Source organism: Notolepis coatsorum, assembly GCF_963971535.1.
Source record: "Notolepis coatsorum genome assembly, contig: SCAFFOLD_119, whole genome shotgun sequence".
Classification (NCBI taxonomy): Eukaryota; Metazoa; Chordata; class Actinopteri; order Aulopiformes; family Paralepididae; genus Notolepis; species Notolepis coatsorum.
In genome coordinates, this window is record NW_028173901.1 from 283829 (window position 1) to 307463 (window position 23635).

At 45.1% G+C, this 23635-nt stretch overlaps 1 protein-coding gene across 1 annotated transcript in view; it reads right to left on the reverse strand.

The window, feature by feature from the left end:
* Positions 1-451: 451 nt before the first annotated feature.
* Positions 452-23635, reverse strand: part of LOC311247664 (voltage-gated delayed rectifier potassium channel KCNH8-like) — a gene marked incomplete at both ends in the record, with an annotated part of 57292 nt that continues 34108 nt past the window's right edge. The window contains 4 exons of the mRNA XM_084338678.1: positions 452-1951; positions 4299-4360; positions 5689-5771; positions 19811-20184. Of these exons, the coding sequence (XP_084194804.1) occupies positions 452-1951; positions 4299-4360; positions 5689-5771; positions 19811-20184 (2019 nt within the window). The remainder of the gene's footprint in view (positions 1952-4298; positions 4361-5688; positions 5772-19810; positions 20185-23635) is intronic.

Here is a 23635-nt window from a genome sequence, read left to right on the forward strand (position 1 = left end):
TGACAACAGGTGGGAGAAACATTGCACACAGAGTGACTTCAAACACTGTAAAGGACGTGGTAACAGCCTATCCCCTTGTTCAGTGCTGCTCAGTTTCTCACAGCGCTGCCCCTGTTTATGTTGCAGTTAAAGATGTCAGCAAAAAAAGAAAAAGAAAAAAACTAAAACCCTAAACCCGAACTCTAAACCCAAACCAAGAGAGTTAAAATCGTGTGTGTGGCCCAGGCCATTTGAAACCCCAAACTGCTGATAACCTTCTCATGAAAAACTACTAATATTCATGAACAATATTTTTTAACCTGTGCCCAATCCCAACCCGAGTAATCAATTCAGCCCAACAAAACCCTTGAATTTGGGGTCCGTCTGGGGTTGAGGCTCTTAACCACGTCATTCCGTCTCCTCTAGTCGGTGAGGTCCAGACACCAGGGTTAGGGTTAGGGGTCAGTCTCCTCTAGTCGGTGAGGTCCAGACACCAGGACTGCTCCGTGCTCGGAGTCTGGATGCCAAAGCTGGAGGACACGCTCTCGCTGTCCCTGCTCTCAGTGGACCTACTGGTCCCCAACAGGCACTCCAGGCTAGTGTGCCCCACCACCAAGGGATCGCCCAGCAGGGGGAGGTGGCTGTCCCTGCTCTCAGTGGACCTGCTGGTCCCCAACAGGCACTCCAGGCTAGTATGCCCCACCACCAAGGGATCGCCCAGCAGGGGGAGGTGGCTGTCCCTGCTCTCAGTGGACCTGCTGGTCCCCAACAGGCACTCCAGGCTAGTATGCCCCACCACCAAGGGATCGCCCAGCAGGGGGAGGTGGCCGTCGCACACGTCTGGCCTGGTGGGAGTTCCTCCAGAGTCCTGGGAGCTAACGGACGGCCGTCTGTGGAAGGAGGAAGGCAGAGAGGGAGAGGTCAGGACGGGATGGATGGAGAGGCGGAGCTCCTCCTCTGCTGCGATGCTGGGAGTGTCCTGCGGCAGGTTACATCGCTGGAGATCCAACGCAAGAACAGGGACATCCCCTTCAAGGTGGGATTCGGAGGGCAGGCGGTGGTGGGGGTAAGGGCTGGGTGCCAGGGCTAAGAGACTCTGGGTGGATGTAGGGGCGCTGGACAACAGGCAGGAGTAGTCATCGCTGCCACAGGGAGGCTGCAGGCACAACCTGGCCTGAGACTGGCTGATGAGAGTGGGGCTACCGCTGAGAAGCCTCCTGTCAGAGTCTTGACCTTCACTTCCTCCTTGGAAGGCTGGGCTGATGCTGAGAAGGGAAGGCCCGGTCCAAGGATGAGGATTAGGGGTGACACTTTCAGGCCGGCCAGCTGAGTCTACAGAGTGGGACTGGTAGATGTTAGGGGGAGCCGGGCTAGAGGATTGGGGTTGGTAGTGGCCCTCCGGCTGGCCTCCACCTCCCCCGCCGTATCTCCACTGCACCCAAGGCGGGAGACCATGATGGCCGTGGCCCTCCATGCCGGCAGAGTCCTGGTGAAGGTGTGAGTCAGGGCCGGTCAGGTTGTAGGCCATGCCGGCAGAGTCCTGGTGAAGGTGTGAGTCAGGGCCGGTCAGGTTGTAGGCCATGCCGGCAGAGTCCTGGTGAAGGTGTGAGTCAGGGGGGCCGGTCAGGTTGTAGGCCATGCCGGCAGAGTCCTGGTGAAGGTGTGAGTCAGGGGGGCCAGTCAGGTTGTAGGCCATGCCGGCAGAGTCCTGGTGAAGGTGTGAGTCAGGGGGGCCGGTCAGGTTGTAGGCCATGCCGGCAGAGTCCTGGTGAAGGTGTGAGTCAGGGCCGGTCAGGTTGTAGGCCATGCCGGCACCGGGCGCAGGAGGTGGGTTGGAGATGACGTGGACGCTGTACGGGTAGGAGGAAAGAGAGGCGGTGTAGTGGTGCATGGCCACCTGGGCCTGCAGGACGTGCATCATATGATGGATGTCCTTGGTGAGCTGAGATACTTCCTGGTTCAACGTGCCCATCTGAGAAGACAAACACAGAGCTTGAAACACATCCTTGTTTAGAATAACAGAACACAGTGTTATCTCACCAAGCCTTGTAGTCAGAGGAGAATAACCAACGGAAAAACACACCTCTCCTAATTAACCCCTTAAGCCCAAGCGGTCCGGTACCGGTACAAGATTGTTATTACGCCATAAATAGATGAATACAGAACGTATTAATTAATGTTGCGTTTCTTTTTCAAATGTAGCCAAGAGTAAAGACCCTAACCCTGTCAAAACAGCCATAAAAGTGTATATTTTCAGCACTACGTTTGTTTACCAATGATTGTAAGTGTTATTAGCGAAATATGAGTTTATAAATATCTTGGCGCATCCAGACTGAAACTGGATGAATTAGACGGAAATAGAGGAAGCTGTCATATGTCTGTGTAGTCCTATGAACAAGGAGACCCAGGGCTTTTGATAGGCTTTCAAAATAAAAAAAAACTACACATCCCAGCTCATGCCAGCCCCTGTCAATCATAATTCCTTTTACGTTTTTGGTACTAACGCCTGGTGGTACTAAATGCCATTGGAAAGAAGAGATTCGGCCCGATCCATATATGTGTGACTTGGCCATAATAAGGTAATTTATAGGCCTGATATTCTATATTCATATTTCCAATTGCATTTGTCCGGATGGCAAAAATCTGTACTGTATCTACAAAAAACCCTGTAAATCATCGGTTTTTTGATGCTCTGATCATCATCAACAGCATTTGTTTTGAATACTAGATACGTTGATCGACTGGATCAATATGTAATAATTGTAGGATCAAGGTAGAAGTCAGATAGTCCTTACCTTTGATCGGGGTATTCCAAAAAGAATATTCCAATTGTCTGATCGCGATTTTCAGTATTTCAGTGTCCATCAGGTCCCTGACATAATCCGCCACAACACATGCATCGAGTGTCCTGGACGTCCTGTATGTTCTTCCTGTGCCCCAGGACAGTTCAGTCAGTATGTTCTTCCTGTGCCCCAGGACAGTTCAGTCAGTATGTTCTTCCTGTGCCCCAGGAGAGTTCAGTCAGTATGTTCTTCCTGTGCCCCAGGACAGTTCAGTCAGTATGTTCTTCCTGTGCCCCAGGACAGTTCAGTCAGTATGTTCTACCTGTGCCCCAGGACAGTTCAGTCAGTATGTGCTTCCTGTGCCCCAGGACAGTTCAGTCAGTATGTTCTACCTGTGCCCCAGGACAGTTCAGTCAGTATGTTCTTCCTGTGCCCCAGGACAGTTCAGTCAGTATGTGCTTCCTGTGCCCCAGGAGAGTTCAGTCAGTATGTTCTTCCTGTGCCCCAGGACAGTTCAGTCAGTATGTTCTTCCTGTGCCCCAGGACAGTTCAGTCAGTATGTGCTTCCTGTGCCCCAGGACAGTTCAGTCAGTATGTTCTTCCTGTGCCCCAGGACAGTTCAGTCAGTATGTTCTTCCTGTGCCCCAGGACAGTTCAGTCAGTATGTGCTTCCTGTGCCCCAGGACAGTTCAGTCAGTATGTTCTTCCTGTGCCCCAGGACAGTTCAGTCAGTATGTTCTTCCTGTGCCCCAGGACAGTTCAGTCAGTATTCGTGAACACACACCACTCTCTCCTAAAGCTAGAGATCAGAGAGATAGAACCCTCAAATCAGTAATGCGGCCCAGATGTGAAATGTGGGTCTTTATTTATCCAGGAATGTCCCATTGAGATACAAGATCTCTTCTTCCAGGGAGTCCTGACCAACACGGCACAGGTCTGTTCAGAGTGGGGTACTGGCTTTGTGTTGGAGCTCTGAAACACCCAAATTAAGTTAGAATTCTGCTTCACAGGTGTTAGCAATACTACAATATTAACCTAATTGCATATAATATAATGCATATAATCTCTTTTTACATTATCTGTAAATACTATATCTATATCCCTTACCTACTACTAGTTATGCTGCTGGCCAGTATGACTAATCTAATCTGATGTGTGGGTTGGAGTTGAGTGGGGATAGGGAGGGGCTGCTACTACCTGAGGGAGGGGCTGCTACTACCTGAGGGAGGGGCTGCTACTACCTGAGGGAGGGGCTGCTACTACCTGAGGGAGGGGCTGCTACTACCTGAGGGAGGGGCTGCTACTACCTGAGGGAGGGGCTGCTACTACCTGAGGGAGGGGCTGCTACTACCTGACGGTGCTATAGATAACACTTTTATGTAGAGTAATAATTAAAACATGTTTTGATTATATTACATTAGATTGTTTCAAGGACAAGCTTAAAACTAGTTCTTATTTTTTGTCAGACCATTTTTGTCGGACCAGAAAGACGTATACACTAATTGATCATATATACTGTACATTACGCACTCTGACCTTTTGGTTGAGTTGACTGATGCTCTGGCAGACGTCCTCCGTCTCCTGCAGCAGCCCTGACCCTAGAGAGGTCAGAGGTCAACATGAAGAGAGGTCAGAGGTCAACATGAAGAGAGGTCAACATGAAGAAAGGTCAAGGTCAACATGAAGAGAGGTCAAGGTCAACATGAAGAGAGGTCTGCAAGGTCAACATGAACTCCACCACGAGAGACCACACCACTGTGCTGAGAAATAACTCTACCATGAGAGACCACACCACTGTGCTGAGAAAGGACTATACCAGGAGAGACCACACCACTGTGCTGAGAAAGGACTCTACCAGGAGAGACCACACCACTGTGCTGAGAAAGAACTCTACCAGGAGACCACACCACTGTGCTGAGAAAGGACTCTACCAGGAGAGACCACACCACTGTGCTGAGAAAGAACTCCACCATGAGAGACCACACCACTGTGCTGAGAAAGGACTCCACCAGGAGAGACCACACCACTGTGCTGAGAAAGGACTCTACCAGGAGAGACCACACCACTGTGCTGAGAAAGGACTCCACCAGGAGAGACCACACCACTGTGCTGAGAAAGGACTCCACCAGGAGAGACCACACCACTGTGCTGAGAAAGGACTCTACCAGGAGAGACCACACCACTGTGCTGAGAAAGGACTCTACCAGGAGAGACCACACCACTGTGCTGAGAAAGGACTCTACCATGAGAGACCACACCACTGTGCTGAGAAAGGACTCTACCAGGAGAGACCACACCACTGTGCTGAGAAAGAACTCCACCATGAGAGACCACACCACTGTGCTGAGAAAGAACTCCACCATGAGAGACCACACCACTGTGCTGAGAAAGGACTCCACCATGAGAGACCACACCACTGTGCTGAGAAAGGACTCTACCAGGAGAGACCACACCACTGTGCTGAGAAAGGACTCTACCAGGAGAGACCACACCACTGTGCTGAGAAAGGACACTACCAGGAGAGACCACACCACTGTGCTGAGAAAGGACTCTACCAGGAGAGACCACACCACTGTGCTGAGAAAGGACTCTACCACGAGACACAACATCGCTGGTCAGAAGTAAATAGGTGCTAGGGGACCAACATTGTGAACTAACCCTTTAATACTGACCCCAGAATGACACCGTGGTCACTTGTAGTTCAGGTCAGACAACATGTTGTTTGCCTTCATCCCTCAGTCATCCATGACTCTTGCCCCCTTTAGACGGCCGGCTGTCATTTCATCCCTCTATCCCTATCGTGTTCCGCCAGAAGGAGGCAGGCCGGCCTGGTGGCCACTGTGTGACCCCCCCTCCCCCTCCCCCTCCCCCAGCCGTGCCGGCCTCCCTGGTGGGGGGCGTGGCCAGAGTAAGCGGTCTCACTCACCCTGGGTGCTGGCGGCTTTAGCTCCACTGTGATCTACGTTGAAATGGAACACATGCTTGTCGTCTTCACCGCTGTCCACCACCCTGGAGATGGAGGGGGGGGGGGTCACACAGTCACACAGGGGGGGGGGGGGGGATCACACAGTCACACAGGGGGGGGTTGAGAGTCTGTTATATACAATATTTGTACTTTTCCTCAGTATTTCCACGTTGGGGGACTTTATCCTTCAGCTATATGTATATGCAACACCTGCAAGTACTAGTTTAGTATTAGTACTACTTCATTTTAATCAAAGGGTATTAAAGAGGAAGCCATTACATTACATACAGACATACACATTTATATTTACCGCATATATATATATATATATCCATATCTGTCTGAATATACCTGCATATAATCCTTACTGGCCACCGTAAATGTCCAAACCCCCCTACCCACCCACCCCCTCCTAATGTACAGTCGCCTCCCCATCATATGTATATATTTTCTGTTAGGATCTATGGGTAACAGTACTGTATATTTGCATATCGTATATGTCGCAAATGTAACAGTACTATATACCTGTATGTCATGTATGTCACTTTGTCATAAATGTCATGATGTCATGTATGTTGTGTATGTCATAAATGTCACTATGAATTGAAAATGGGGGACCCTGATGTAAACAAGACAAACAAGTCTTTCTCTGGTCTGCGTGATTTCTTTTCGTAGCCGCAGTTTGCGAAGACGTTCTCTGATTGGCTAGCCCCGCGTACAGCGAAGAAAGACCCTCTCTGATTGGTTTAGCTCCGAAGGGCTCTGGGATAGAAATGTCCGCCTTGTACATATATATTCTCTGCTTCGAAGTGGTTATGCTTTGGCCCTCTTTCGAAGTGGGTTATGCTGAGAGTTTGGAATCAGGGCTGGTGGTCCATCGCCCTGCTCTAAAGATGAACTCTAAGCATAACCAGTTCAAAGCAGAGAATATATATGTACAAGGCGGAAGAGCCCTTCAGAGCTAAACCAATCAGAGAGGGTCTTCGCTGTACGCGGGCTAGCCAATCAGAGAGCGTCTTCGCAAACTACGGCTACGGAAAAAAATCACGCCTATCCCCTTAACAATTGTGTGTATTGAGCCGTACTGTATTGTACCCATTCTGCAATCTGTTAAATAAAGTTTTCATTCATTCATACCTACTTATACATCTGCATATAACCCATATAACTGTATGATAGCTTGTACACAAAAATATATAATAATACTGCTAATTTCAAAAGGAAGTACAAACAACTTATTCTTGAGAAGTATGCTGTGGATGGTTAACCATGTGTTTTGAATCAAATTGATTAGATCAATTGTAAAAAAAAATGTATTGCTGATTGTTGTTAATTATTATTATTTTCAGTATTTTTGGTTGATAACGAAGATCAATGATAAATTTAAGATGATGCACTGGGTTAGGGCATTTACAAGCTTGTAGCTTCAGCCCTAACCTTTTTGGCCAACTTGTAATTTGATTTGTGTGTTCTTGTTTATTTGTACATGCTTAACTCAATCAGCGCCTAGAGGTATTTACCGTGTGGTAAGAAGGCCAGCGCTTTAAAGAATAGGGATATATGGCGGTGTTTGCAGGGCTAAAACTATATTAAATATTATAGCTATGGCTCTAATAAACACGTCGTTTGTCAGTGCGTTTCTTCCGGTCAACATGGAAAAAACTGATAATTTTTTCATACATACATTTCCGTTTTATACCGTGGTGAATATGAGCATAGTTTGAGTGATTCTGAGTAATCCCAGGAAAAGACGCGAAAACAGCCTTTTATTGGAATCCACTTATCACGTTGCCATTTTTCGCCTGATTATCGAATCATCCTGAAATCAACGCTAGATTATCGGTATTATGCTTCCTCGTGCATGCACAAAAGGGGACGGGAGAAAATCGGCCCTCAGTGCGTCTATCGCAGCCAACGGCACACACACACACACAACATGATTGCTGCGAAAAAAACATTGTATCAAGAGTCCTTACCTCATCTCTGATGTACTGCAAAAAGAATAAACCAATTCCTGATCGCCATTCCAATTATTGATCGCTGTCGTCTGTCCAACGTTTATCCACCAAAACACATGAATCCACGGTGCTCCAGTGTCCCCAATCCGTGTGCTATAACGTTAGTCATGCCCAAGAAGGAAAACCTGGACCGGACTTCTTAGATCGATGCACAGCCCAAGCCAGAGGGATTCCAATGATGTGCAATGCCGGCCGCAAGGCGGTATTGGCCGTTTGCGATCTCAGAGCCATTCCCAATGATAACATCAGGCTGGATGGATGAATTATGAATGGATATAGCGAATAAAAGAAATAACGATTAAAACCCGACTTTTCTCGTGATTGGCGCTCAACCACTGGCGAGATAACCCGCCTTTTTTCGTCCTTGGCGCCCAATGAGTTAATGGCTGGAAATAAACTTAATTCATTCATTCATAAAATAATGCTGTATATACCGTATATATATATATTTATTCTCTGTCTACATCTTGTTGTGGCTCCCACCTCGTCACTACCTGTGGAGTCTAATCAAGCGCAAGGCGGAGCAGCTGGGTGCATCCTGAGGCAGAGACAACCCATCTTTCAGTGCTTGGGTTAGGGTTAGGGTTAGGCCCGACAACCCATCTCTCAGTGCTTGGGTTAGGGTTAGGGTTAGGCCCGACAACCCATCTCTCAGTGCTTGGGTTAGGGTTAGGGTTAGGCCTGACAACCCATCTCTCAGTGCTTGGGTTAGGGTTAGGGCCGACAACCCATCTCTCAGTGCTTGGGTTAGGGTTAGGGTTAGGCCTGACAACCCATCTCTCAGTGCTTGGGTTAGGGTTAGGGTTAGGCCCGACAACCCATCTCTCAGTGCTTGGGTTAGGGTTAGGGTTAGGCCTGACAACCCATCTCTCAGTGCTTGGGTTAGGGTTAGGGTTAGGGCCGACAACCCATCTCTCAGTGCTTGGGTTAGGGTTAGGGTTAGGGTTAGGGTTAGGGTTAGGCCCGACAACCCATCTCTCAGTGCTTGGGTTAGGGTTAGGGTTAGGGCCGACAACCCATCTCTCAGTGCTTGGGTTAGGGTTAGGGTTAGGGTTAGGGTTAGGGTTAGGCCCGACAACCCATCTCTCAGTGCTTGGGTTAGGGTTAGGGTTAGGGCCGACAACCCATCTTTCAGTGCTTGATCGTACTGATCACTTGTGGTTAGTTTAATTATTAGATTGTTAGATTATTACCGTCTCCATTGTTTTGTTTTTCCCATGTTTTCGTTCTTGTTCTAACGGGTTAGGGTTAGGGCTAAACCCCTTCTTCCTCTGTTTCGCCTGGACTGGTTAGTACACTACAAGCACACGAACACAACAGTCTGTCACATTTACATTCTACACAACATGAGTTTTGCATGCTAGACACATGCACCCATACACATACTGTAATTTAAACACACACATCTCATTAAAACTAGAACAGCCATGGAGAAAATTTCACTGATTCCCGCCGGAAGGGGTCAGATGACCCCACAGCTTATATGAGAAATATGAGAAGAATAAACAGTGTAAACTATATAATTACCTCTTAATATAAAAATATGAGGATTACCACAGGTTTGAGTGACAAAAAAATTATAATAATAATAATAATAATAATAATAAATAAAAATATGATTATTTAAAAAAAAATTATTTTGGATGGAAGAGCCACACATTGACGGGCAAAGAGCCACATGCGGCTCACGAGCCATGGGTTGGCCACCCCTGCGCTAGACGCTCGCAAAGTGCTGTGACTTTCCACATATATATTCCACGTTCTAATTACATATTCCTGAAGTCATTTTGAAATTTCAGAAACCGTGCCAGATAAAACGGGTACTTTTAGGAAAAGTCATTGAGTGACAGAGCTGGACAGAGTGACGAGGATACATTTATTGAAAATGCCTAGGGGTCATTTGACCCCTTGTCGGCTGTGCTAGTGTTAACATTAACCATGAGCATCCACACACTCCCCCCACTTAGGCCACGTTAGTTAGTCCTGTGCCCGAGGAGACTCCTGCTCCCGCTCCTGCTCCTGTCCCTGAGGAGACCCCTGCCCCTATGAGGGTTCCCTTTTCCCCCTCGTCCCCCTCATCGGTCCTCTGTCCCCGATTCCAGTCCCACTGGTCCTGTGCCCCAGCCTCCCTTCTCCAGACCCCTCTCCGGCCCCTTTCTCCAGCCCCCCTTCTTCTGTGCCCCTCCTGGGTTTATATCTCCACCCCCCCTGCTCCAGGACCCCTCGTCCTAGTCCCCTTCGTCCTGGCCTCACTCCCAGTTTTTTTTTTTTATATTTTTTTTATTATTGCAAAACAAAAATTATTAAAAGTCAGTACTCAACACACAATGCATAATGAAACTTTCAGTAAAGGTGGTTAAAATATATGCAAGTACAGAAACAAGATAAAACAAAAATAGTCTATAATAACATTTTAACCGTATACAGTGTATATCCAGCGAAATTACAATTATATAAATGTTAGTATATAATATACCCCTAATACCTATTTTCTAAAACCCTACACACATATGCTCCAGCTCGAACCCCCCCCTCCCGGACCCCCTCTTGGATAGTACCTCCATTATCCCTCACTCCTAACCAGACACTACCATTATAAGCTAGCTTTTATTCTCTCCACCACTTCTAACCACATTGACATTTTGGATTCATTGAGACCCAGAATTCTTGCTGTAGATATTTCTTGATAAATCACATCGAGATATGTAAGAAACCACACTTTTCGGCACATTTTTTCCGGTTGAAACCAACGTGATGCGATCAGTTTTTTAGCTACTGTGATACCCGATAAAACCAATCTCTTTAGTTGTGGATTCACTGCAAACTCAAAAACATCATTCAATAGTAATACAGAGGGGTGTACAGGTATATGTGTCACCTCACAGCGCTTTATGCCAGATCTCTACATTTTCATTTTTCAGATTATTCCAGATTGCTAAAGTACAGAATCTAAGCTTTCAAATGATGTGTCATATGTTGACATCTGAGAATGTTTTGAACACGATGTGCCCAATTATAACTTCTAAAACTGGCTGTGTTCTAGATTGCCTAAGAGGTGAAAAGGTGTCTCAAAGGAAGGCAACTTTTCACACTTCAGACAGTTTCAACTGGGCGTCAACAAACCCCCTCCAGCAACGCCCCTCACCTGAATAGCATTAACATAATTAAGTGCTGCCATGGCAGTTATCTCTCCTCAGGACCCGATCTTCATTCTCTTGTTTGTATTGAGCTATAGACATTATTAGCATAGTAGGTAGTAGTAGTAAGATGGATACTAGTAAAAGATGGTATGAAGGTTAGTAGTTTCAGATATTAATTGAAGTTAATTTGGCTCGTCTTCTGCCAGCTTGTACAGACAGGAGCTTAAGCACAAACCAAAGTGCTTTAATAAAATTAAATAGAATAGAATATTTCTAGAGTCTTTATTGTCATTATACAGACAGCGTTATATAGCTCAACAGTGCACAATTAATAAACAATAATTATTATTAGGAAGATACAATAAAATAGTCCATTTCTATGTACCCCCCCCCCCCATGCTGCTTTGACACCAGAATTTCCCCAAGGGGATTAATAAAGGATCATCTTATCTTAGTAGGTAACATCACAATAAAAAATAAACAATTTTAGGAAGATAAAATAAAAGTCAATGTCTACAGTGTATGGATGCAGGGTCCATCTGTGTGTGTGTGTGTGTGTGTGTGTGATCTCAGCACTTATCTGTATCTTTGTGTGTGTTGGGTCTTCTAACATCGTACAGTCTTGTTCTGAGGTGCTGTAGACGTTGGTCTTGAGGGTATCTAACATCGTACAGTCTTGTTCTGAGGTGCTGTAGACGTTGGTCGCGGGCATGTGATGTCTTTTCCCGCATCAGAACAGTATTGTCTTATCTCCTTAAAAAGATAATTCTGCCTGTCATTGTCCAGACCGGGTGGGGGTATCACTGGAAAATTGGAGATGGTCGGGTAGCGTTTTGGGTCTTTCAGCAGTTGAAACTCGAATGGTTCAGCATCATCACGGTGTAATTTCGCCGTCACCATGCCAGGTCTGCTGGCATCGAAGCTGTAATAGAATAAAGAACACATTTAAAATATTGTCTATTTCGTAAAGAAAACACTGGTCCCAGCCTCCAGGACACTGTGAGTCAAGCATCCATGTCAACACATTTCGTACATTGATTACCAGAAACAAAATAAACCTTCTTCATCATAGCTAATAGGGCTAAGTAAATTAGCCTATTGCAATATTTGCAAACCAAAATTCTCTAAGATAAGAACAGAAAAAACAGGAGGAAAACATTTCCTCATTCGTAAAAAAAATAAAAAATAAAAAAAATAATAATAACAATAACAATAACAATAATAATAATAATAATAATAATAATAATAATAATAATAATAATAATAATAATAATAATAATAATAATAATAATAATAATAATAATAATAATAATAATAATAATAATAATAATAATAATAATAATAATAATACACTGAAGAAGGAACACCTGTTCCGAAACATGTCTGTATTCGGCTGCGAAAACCTGAGTGTGCTGGTCCGGCTTCCTGCTTTCTTCTACTTATTTTATTATGATAAAATATATATACAATATACAATAAAATATAGACAATTACCTGAAGTGCTGGTATTTCTTTATCTGTGGGAACCTTTTGAAGAAGCCACCCAAATGTGTCTGCCAGTCGTAGCTTCGGACAAACACTGTCCCATCTTCGCTTCCCACAAGTTGGGGGATATTGACTCCTTTCACCTGATTGATTGATTGAAAATGTTATTAACAGATTGCAGAATGGGTACAATACAATCATTCAGAAGTCTGTAATCTGTCTGTAATCAAGCAAAATAAGTGGTATCCCTTCCCCCTCTTTCTTCTTCTAATTATTATTAGGAAGATACAATAAAATAGTCCATTTCTATGGTCCATCTATCTGGACAGTATAGGGGACTAATAGAATAAACAATTTTAGGAAGATAAAATAAAAGTCAATGTCTACAGAGTGTATGGATGCAGGGTCCATCTGTGTGTGTGTGTGTGTGTGTGTGTGTGTGTGTGTGTGTGTGTGTGTGTGTGTGTGTGTGTGTGTGTGTGTGTGTGTGTGTGTGTGTGTGTGATTTACAGTGCTGTCAACAGTGCACAATTAATAAACAATAATTATTATTAGGAAGATACAATAAAATAGTCCATTTCTATGGTCCATCTATCTGGACAGTATAGGGGACTAATAGAATAAACAATTTTAGGAAGATAAAATAAAAGTCAATGTCTACAGAGTGTATGGATGCAGGGTCCATCTGTGTGTGTGTGTGTGTGTGTGTGTGTGTGTGTGTGTGTGTGTGTGTGTGTGTGTGTGTGATTTACAGTGCTGTCAACAGTGCACAATTAATAAACAATAATTATTATTAGGAAGATACAATAAAATAGTCCATTTCTATGGTCCATCTATCTGGACAGTATAGGGGACTAATAGAATAAACAATTTTAGGAAGATAAAATAAAAGTCAATGTCTACAGAGTGTATGGATGCAGGGTCCATCTGTGTGTGTGTGTGTGTGTGTGTGTGTGTGTGTGTGTGTGTGTGTGTGTGTGTGTGTGTGTGTGTGTGATTTACAGTGCTGTCAACAGTGCACAATTAATAAACAATAATTATTATTAGGAAGATACAATAAAATAGTCCATTTCTATGGTCCATCTATCTGGACAGTATAGGGGACTAATAGAATAAACAATTTTAGGAAGATAAAATAAAAGTCAATGTCTACAGAGTGTATGGATGCAGGGTCCATCTGTGTGTGTGTGTGTGTGATTTACAAATACAGTACGGTTTGTGATACAAAAAGAGTTAAAAAAGAGTATTTGATGCAGAAACTGTACATTGTGGGGGGGGGAACTGTACATTGGTTTATCGACTAAACCTTACTAGGTTACCTCAGAGCTTTTCCTCACGATGTCGGCGATGCCTGCCAGGGTATCGACTGCAGTTTTCCTGTATACCTGCTTTATCAAACCAAAGCACCAGTCGGGACCAAACTTAGTGTGGCCTGTAATTAGGAAGTGGAGACCAAGCTGCAGGTGCTGTCGGTGGAGTGTACGCCAGGCACAATACCACAAGACGTAGTTGTTCTTGTTTTGGCCCGAGCAATTGTCGCAGTGCAGGTCGACTTTCGTTTCTCCAACGCCGTAATTGTTGAAGTAATGATGCAGATAGCTGATCACAGCATTGCTACCTGTAATGGGAAATATTAAAGGACACAATGAAAGGACAGTTTACAGACAGATAAAGTGACCAAGAGCTCTGCTATGGCTGGGAAGATGTTGGTATCTTGGAGTCTCTTACCCTTACTCGTGGCCATCCCTTCGTCAATAAGGTAATTCACCTGCTTTGTCAGCCCTTCACAATGTACGCCAAACAGGCCACACTTGCGCGGTGTTGCAAAATACATCGGCCCAACTTGAAGAGGGTGAGAGGGGTAGTGTACCTGGCGGAAGAAAAATGATACATTGAAATAATGTTGTAGTGTAGTAGTACAGTAGTGCTGTAGTAATTGTGATGGTGATTGTCATTTTAAATATTACACAACATGATGTAATGCTGTAATACAGCAAACAAACGATTTTTGTCAAGTAAGTTAACAACAAAAAGCTACATTGTAATAGGATCGGATTCTCACCTGCTGTGCATAATCAAAGCTGTAGTGCATTGTGATGTCTTTGCTTGCCGGTGTGGCAGGGCCTAGACTCAGCTGCAATTCCGCACAGGTCTTTTGGGTGGAAGCAGTCATAGCCTGCAACAGCTTGCGCTCTCTCTTAACACGGGCCAGATGTTGTAATTGCACCTGCAATTTTTCTGTCTGCAATTTATCCGGCTTGCCAGCCGCTTGACTCAACTGGTAGTTGTTTTTGTAGCATTCCCAACACAAATCTGTCCTCGGTTTGATGATTGTTATCTGGGGCAGAAGGGTTTTCCACAGCTGAAGAAAGCTCCCCTGACCAACAACGCGATGTCCTAGAATAAAATAGTAATAGTACAGATCGTTAATGTCTTTGTCTTGGTAATAGTACACATTACATTATACACAATGCCAGAGGATGGCTACTCAGGAGGACTGGTCTATGCTGCAAATTTACACAATTGATGTGTAAACACAAGTGGTTTATGGAATGTTAGATCGTTAATGTCTTTGTCTTGGTAATAGTACACATTACATTATACACAATGCCAGAGGATGGCTACTCAGGAGGACTGGTCTATGCTGCAAATTTACACAATTGATGTGTAAACACAAGTGGTTTATGGAATGTTAGATCGTTAATGTCTTTGTCTTGGTAATAGTACACATTACATTATACACAATGCCAGAGGATGGCTACTCAGGAGGACTGGTCTATGCTGCAAATTTACACAATTGATGTGTAAACACAAGTGGTTTATGGAGGGGGGCTTGAACTTAAGTGATGTCAATAAGTACATTGGAGATATTGTATTGTGAGAAGGATATTTGATGAAAGCAGCTTGGCTCCTTCAACATTGCATTTCACAGTTGAACAGATCATGCTTATTATAGAACAGTAGAAAATTATCAACATTATGGAATGTTGCAGTCCAGGCGGCTGTACCTCATGTCATGAAATAAATTAATAAATAACAAACACACATACCTGCTTCCTCCCCAGCCGGTTTGTATTGACGCCAGAGTGCCGCTTTTGTCAGATTGCTTGGAAGTAACTTGGCAGTGTAGTCTCTGTGGCCAGGATGTCTACCAGGCAAGACAATAGAATGGACCTCTGCATAATTGGTGAGAAAATCCACAACACGTTGACAGTCGTCTTTACAGAGAAACTTTTTGTGAGTTCTCGGTTGTTTTTTCCTATCACGTGGGGTCATTCCATTTGTCTTGTAGTGCTTGATAATAGCTTTGAGAAGTCCACAGCTTATCCTAAACAAAAAAAAATGTGAAATCATTATTATACACACATACACAGTCCCTGCTAGCTAGAGCCAATGATAATGTCTTCAATACAGTCACGTGCTTTGCACTATATAGAATATTATTGTATAGTACTGTAGTTCTCTATAGTTCTCAAAGAACACCTACGGGAGACTGCAATTCAAAACTGGCCCCTACAAATGTCAGTATTCCAATGTACAGCCCCACCCAACCCACCTACCCAACCTCCTCCAATGTACAGTTTCTATGTCAAATGTATGTGAGTATTCCAATGTACAGTGCCCCCCCCCCTACCCAACCCCCCCCCCCCACCTCCAATGTACAGCCCCACCCCACCTACCCAACCTCCCCAATGCACGTGTTTCTATGTCAAATGTATATTTTTTAGTATCACAAACAGTACTGTATTTGAAAATCTGGTATGTCATAAATGTATAGATGTAGCAGTACTGTCTATCTGTATGTCATGTGTGTCATATGATGAATTGAAAATGGGGGACCCTGATGGAAACAAGACAAAAGTCTTTCTCAGGTCTGCATCCTCTTAACAATTGTATGTATTGAGCTGTACTGTACTGTACCCATTCTGCAATCTGTTAATAAACTTAATCAATCAAGGGTCTGCTATGACATCACTACTATGACAACACAATTCAGAATGTTCCAGAATGTATACTAGCCTGTACTAACCGGTCATAGTTACACATGCACACAGAATAATAATGGCACACTTACCCATGAAGAAAGCAGAATGTTGCCCGGCAGACCACGACGTTATGGAATCTGTACACTGTCCGTGAAGCTTTGCGAATGGTGTTTACTCTCTTCGTGCTCTGTGTGACTTCAGAATCATTGATGCCTGTTTGTATAGCCGAGAGCAGACACATGTCCCTCTCTTTCGGCGTCAATGAGGCCATGTCCAGTCTGCTATTGTATATCAATTCTTCCGACAGTTTTGTTGTACACGACAACGCCTGCCGTTCGGAATTCTCTTTCCGCTCTTTATAGCATTTGCAATCAAACGTTCTTATTTTTTTCAATTCTTCTTTGGTGTCACTGTCTACGGTTACAACAGACACCATATCTGCGACATGTCTCATCGTTAATTCCGTTGAATAGCCCGGTGTGACGGTCCCGCTGTGAATAGAATCATCCTCTAAATCTGATTGATCCGCGCGCTCATCTTCCTCTTCAAAATCATCAGCGCGCTGCGGTATCGGATCGATATCAGGCACTACTTCGTTTTCCGAATCTTCTTCTTCATCTGAAGAGTCCGGTTTGGGCGGTGGTTCGGGGACACCTGGGTGAAAATAGTCCGTTAAGTACCCACTCATTAAATGCGATCCATCTATGGCTCTCCCCGCAGCAGATATCTTGTTGAGTTCAGCAGCGATCGTCTTCGCATCCATCTCTCAATCTCAACGCAAGACACATTAAAAGTGTCACCAGATGCCAACAGGTGTATGTATAGGTATTGTGGGGGCGTTGCGCTCCGGGCTGGCTACCCCCCCAAGGTTTAGATTCGATTCAAATGCAAATTGTTATTACGCCTCCCGTTCCACTGAAATCATGTCGTGAACAGCCTACTTTTAAACAAAGGTTGTTACTATTTTTAAATATTCTAACTGTTCGTTTTTATAGTATATATGTGCTTATACATTCAATTTATAATAATATATAAAAAAAAAAAAGACACACAAAAAAAAAAAAAAAAACGTTTTCACGTGTATACGAAAAAGGGGCGGGCCGAGTTGTGGTCGCAAGCGCTGCCAAGTGACACATATTCCAAGATACGAGTATTGATAATTGTTGGGACACATCTTTCCAGAATGCCTTAACTGGTGGGCAGTCCCAATACATGTGCATAAATGTTCCTTCGTCCCCATTTGTACATTGGGAGCATTTGGAGTCTTGTTTAAGCCCCATTTTGCACAGCCTTATAGGAGTCAAGTATGTCCTGTGAATATAGTTCAGATTGATTTGTTGATGATCCGGGTTCCTTGATGTAAGTCGGACATTTGCCCAGGCTCCTTGCCAATCAAAGTCAGGGTGTCTGTCAGTCCAGGTCTGGTATATCCCTCCTCCAGACAGTGTCTAGTTGAAGGGTTTCATACGAGGACGTTAGTAATTGATAATAAAAACCTGATACAAAACCTCCCAGTTTTTTTATGGACCCCACCCGCCCCCCTCGCCTGTCCCCGGGCGATCTTATGGGCGGTCTGGAATCCGGCCCTTGAGGGGGGGGTTCTGTCACATCCCACCTGACTCTGCTCACTTCCCTCTGCCTTCTCATGGACAGTTCCTCTCTCATCTTCCTCCATTCTGTCCTCCTCATCATCCTCCATTATATCCTCCTCCATCCTCTCATGGACAGTTCCCTCTCCCTCCACCTGCTGGACAATTCCCATCATTACCCCTTGGACTCGTTGAACATTTATGTCTTGTTAAGTTATCCATGTTCCTCAGTGTTCTCCCCATCATGTTGTCTCTCCCAGTTTGCTTGTTGCCTTTTGTATTCCCTTGTCTTGTTTAGTGTTATGTCTCCAGTGTGTTAGTCAGTGTATTTGTCATCAGTCTGTCTTGTATTAGTGTCCCTTTAGTATGTCAGTCTGTTCCCCCTTCCAGGTGCGTCTCATTTGCAATCAGCCCTCATGTGTCAATTAACCTGTGTGTCAGTCTGCCCCTGTCTTCCGTGCGCGTTCATTGTTTACTGTTCCGGTGGTCGTGCTCGTTTGCGGTCTTAGTTTGCTATGCCCTGTTCGTTCACTCCGCCTGCCATGCCATGTTTGTTCACCCCATCTAGTACGTCTTGTACCAGTTTGTGTTCAGTTATTTCGTGTATCCCCTAGTTTAGGTTTTCCCTCTTCCAGCTTTAGCAGAGAGGTTTTATTAGTTGTGTTTGAGTTACCCTGTTTTAGTAAAGCTTCCCTTTGAATCGCTACCGCCTTGTCCTGCCTGCTTCTTCACTGCTGGTCTGCATTTGGGTCCCACCACCATTTCCACTATGTCTCACCATGACACTACCATTCCATACTATTGATTAGATATACTGTCAGAGAGTCTACTAGGACACTTCATACTATTGATTAGATATACTGTCAGAGGGTCTACTAGTCCATACTATTGATTAGATATACTGTCAGAGGGACTACTAGTAAATACTATTGATTAGATATACTGTCAGAGGGCCTACTAGTCCATACTATTGATTAGATATACTGTCAGAGGGACTACTAGTAAATACTATTGATTAGATATACTGTCAGAGGGTCTACTAGTCCATACTATTGATTCAATATAGTGTCAGGCAATTTTTCAAAGTAAAATACCTGGAAGACTAATGAAAATAAAAGACATTTCCCTTTAAACAACTTTATTCTTTCTTTGCGGCCCGGTACCAAATGATCCACGGCCAGGTACCGGTCCGCGACCCGATGGTTGGGGACCTCTGATATAGAGCCTTCTCTCTATACTCCATTATGCACAAGTTTACATACATACTGGAGTAGATTATTCAATGCGACTGCCAGCCAGCTTTTGTGCGACGGAGAAATACAATTTCAGATTCAGATACAATTTAAAAGTTACTTGTCCTTTTGGACAAGTTATGTTTTTGTAGGTTTTTATTGATTTTTGCTACCGGGCAGTCCGGTAGAGAGAGAGAGAGGAGGAATGGGAGATAGATCGGGGAAGACATTCAGCAGAGATCACCGGGTCCGGGAGTCGAACCCGGGTCGGCCGTGTCGCACCGCGGTGCTGTATGTGGTGCGCCACTCGGGCGCCCCGCGATTCAGATACAATTTAACACAAACGGTTCCAAAGCTATTAATGTTTCTCTGCATATGTTCACACCGCCAACAAAGTACTGGGCCCGTTATTTCTGGATGGATTTTGGTGCATCTCCTCTCCTTTCTGTGTCTCGACACCCGAGACAGAGAGTACTCAGTCAGTGGCCACTCCCCTCAGGCCCCTTTTCACACAGCGAGGAAAATAATACTATTTCCATTTCGACCTATTTCTGAATCGTGCAACGTTTTCAGAATCTTCTCTGCCGGCACAATCAAACCTAGACCGTGCCGGGTCACATATTTTGGCCCTACCTGGGACTCGGGTCTGGAGGTCCAAAGCAGGTGACTGTGGGGACGGCGCATGGCTTCAGCTCCACCTCTGGTCCGGCAGCCGGGGCAGCCGTGCTGGCGGGGGTGCCGTGCTTCCTCTCGGCCTGCGGGGACCGGTTCTGTCCGGCCCGGACACCGTGGCTCAGGTTGGGCGAGCGGCAGCGCCGCAGGGCGTTGAACTGTCTCAGCTCGTCCCCCAGGAGGTTCCCCAGGGAGGTGCGGCGCACCGGGCCGCTCAGGCTGGGCAGGAGGGGGCGGGAGCGCGCGGCGGGGGAGAGGTGGAAGTACTCCTCCACGTCTTCGCCCTTCGTCTCCGCGATGGAGGGGAGCTTGTGTTCGGTGGACGTGTGCGTGTTCTGAGAAGCAAAACAGAACAAGGAACAGGAAAGATTAAAGCCCTCGTGATCTCAGTCAGGTTCATATACTCAGTGTATATTTTGTATTGCCGATATACAGTAACACACGTGAATGGAACAGCTAGCCTAGCTGTCGGCCAAAAACACCTCTCCCGGAGTTTTAAGCAAAGCTAGTGGTCTGTAGCCGCTTCCATACATTTGTGCTAAGCTAGGCTAGCTTGCAGCTGGATAGCTTTCTACTGAATGTACATAGAGGGAATTGGTATTTATCTTCTTGTCTGACTCTGGACTAGAAATACATGCATTTCCCTTAATGTTGACGTGTTACTTTGACAGCCTGGTCTAGCCTCTATAGACACACAGTCTCACCCTGGTCTAGCCTCTATAGACACACAGTCTCACCCTGGTCTAGCCTCTATAGACACACAGTCTCACCCTGGTCTAGCCTCTATAGACACACAGTCACACCCTGGTCTAGCCTCTATAGACACACAGTCACACCCTGGTCTAGCCTCTATAGACACACAGTCTCACCCTGGTCTAGCCTCTATAGACACACAGTCTCACCCTGGTCTAGCCTCTATAGACACACAGTCACACCCTGGTCTAGCCTCTATAGACACACAGTCTCACCCTGGTCTAGCCTCTATAGACACACAGTCTCACCCTGGTCTAGCCTCTATAGACACACAGTGTCACCCTGGTCTAGCCTCTATAGACACACAGTCTCACCCTGGTCTAGCCTCTATAGACACACAGTCTCACCCTGGTCTAGCCTCTATAGACACACAGTCTCACCCTGGTCTAGCCTCTATAGAGACAGTCTCACCCTGGTCTAGCCTCTATAGACACACAGTCTCACCCTGGTCTAGCCTCTATAGACACACAGTCACACCCTGGTCTAGCCTCTATAGACACACAGTCACACCCTGGTCTAGCCTCTATAGACACACAGTCTCACCCTGGTCTAGCCTCTATAGACACACAGTCTCACCCTGGTCTAGCCTCTATAGACACACAGTCACACCCTGGTCTAGCCTCTATAGACACACAGTCACACCCTGGTCTAGCCTCTATAGACACAGTCTCACCCTGGTCTAGCCTCTATAGAGACAAAGTCTCACCCTGGTCTAGCCTCTATAGACACACAGTCACACCCTGGTCTAGCCTCTATAGACACAGTCTCACCCTGGTCTAGCCTCTATAGACACACAGTCTCACCCTGGTCTAGCCTCTATAGACACACAGTCACACCCTGGTCTAGCCTCTATAGACACACAGTCTCACCCTGGTCTAGCCTCTATAGACACACAGTCTCTCCCTGGTCTAGCATCTATAGACACACAGTCACACCCTGGTCTAGCCTCTATAGACACACAGTCACACCCTGGTCTAGCCTCTATACCAGATACACAGTCTCACCCTGGTCTAGCCTCTATAGACACACAGTCACACCCTGGTCTAGCCTCTATAGACACACAGTCACACCCTGGTCTAGCCTCTATAGACACACAGTCTCACCCTGGTCTAGCCTCTATAGACACACAGTCTCACCCTGGTCTAGCCTCTATAGACACACAGTCACACCCTGGTCTAGCCTCTATAGACACACAGTCTCACCCTGGTCTAGCCTCTATAGACACACAGTCTCACCCTGGTCTAGCCTCTATAGACACACAGTCTCACCCTGGTCTAGCCTCTATAGACACACAGTCTCACCCTGGTCTAGCCTCTATAGACACACAGTCTCACCCTGGTCTAGCCTCTATAGACACACAGTCACACCCTGGTCTAGCCTCTATAGACACACAGTCTCACCCTGGTCTAGCCTCTATAGACACACAGTCTCACCCTGGTCTAGCCTCTATAGACACACAGTCTCACCCTGGTCTAGCCTCTATAGACACACAGTCTCACCCTGGTCTAGCCTCTATAGACAGTCACACCCTGGTCTAGCCTCTATAGACACACAGTCACACCCTGGTCTAGCCTCTATAGACACACAGTCACACCCTGGTCTAGCCTATATAGACACACAGTCACACCATGGTCTAGCCTCTATAGACACACAGTCTCACCCTGGTCTAGCCTCTATAGACACACAGTCACACCCTGGTCTAGCCTCTATAGACACACAGTCTCACCCTGGTCTAGCCTCTATAGACACACAGTCTCACCCTGGTCTAGCCTCTATAGACACACAGTCTCACCCTGGTCTAGCCTCTATAGACACACAGTCTCACCCTGGTCTAGCCTCTATACCAGATAGACAGTCACACCCTGGTCTAGCCTCTATATAGACACTATGGTAGTAACCACTGGAAAAGGCCATTTATAAGAGAGGGGACCTTTAATATATTAATATTAAACAAAATGATTAGAGTAGTGTTGAAGCTTCCTATCCGCACTGACCTGCATGTAGCCATATTTAAACAACTTAACTGGCTCCCAGTAGAAAAACGGGTTATTCAAATCAAGTTGGGCCTTACCCAAAAAATTATGTATAATAGGGTCCCCTCATATCTCTCAAATTATTTTATGTGCTTTAGGTACACCCACTCCTATGCAACGAGGGGCAGTTTAACTGACATCAAACTGTGCATTTTCAGGAGCTCAATGGGGGAAAATACCTTTCGGTGCTCTGCAGCCTATGAGTGGAACAAACTGCCAGTGTCCATAAAAATGATTGTCTAAGAAAGAAATGTTAAAAAAGATATGAAGAAATGGCTGCGTCACGTAGGATGATGATATATGGGGGTGTGCTGTAGACTGTGTTTTGTTTGCGTTATTGCATTTTTTTTGGTATTGTATTTATATGTCTTATTTGTGCATGGTGCATACTAGTCATCTTGTCCACAATGGAAATAAACCGTAAGGTTTTATTGTGTTTTAATCCTCGACGATTTTAGATTATATGTGATGGCTGTACATGTTGTGTACCGGTATTGTATGTAATTTTGATATACAGGTATAAAGACACTATGGTAGTAACCACTGGAAAAGGCCATTTATAAGAGAGGGGACCTTTAATATGTACAGTGATACAGGTATAAAGACACTATGGTAGTAACCACTGGAAAAGGCCATTTATAAGAGAGGGGACCTTTAATATGTACAGTGATACAGGTATAAAGACACTATGGTAGTAAGTCATACTGGCAAGCAGCGTAACTAGTAGGTAAGGCATATGTACATAGATATAGCATCAGCAGATATGTAAAAATGATTATATACAGGTATGTACAGACATATGTGGATACACACCAAGAATAAATATATATACATGGTATATACAGCACTATTGTACATGCTACCATAAATCGTTATATGTAGGTGTATAAGTAGGTATATGGAAGGATTATGCAGGTATATTCAGAAAGATAATTATTGATCAATTAATTAACTTGTTTGGAATTGTTGTACTGTACTTGTGCTGTATGATGACAACACA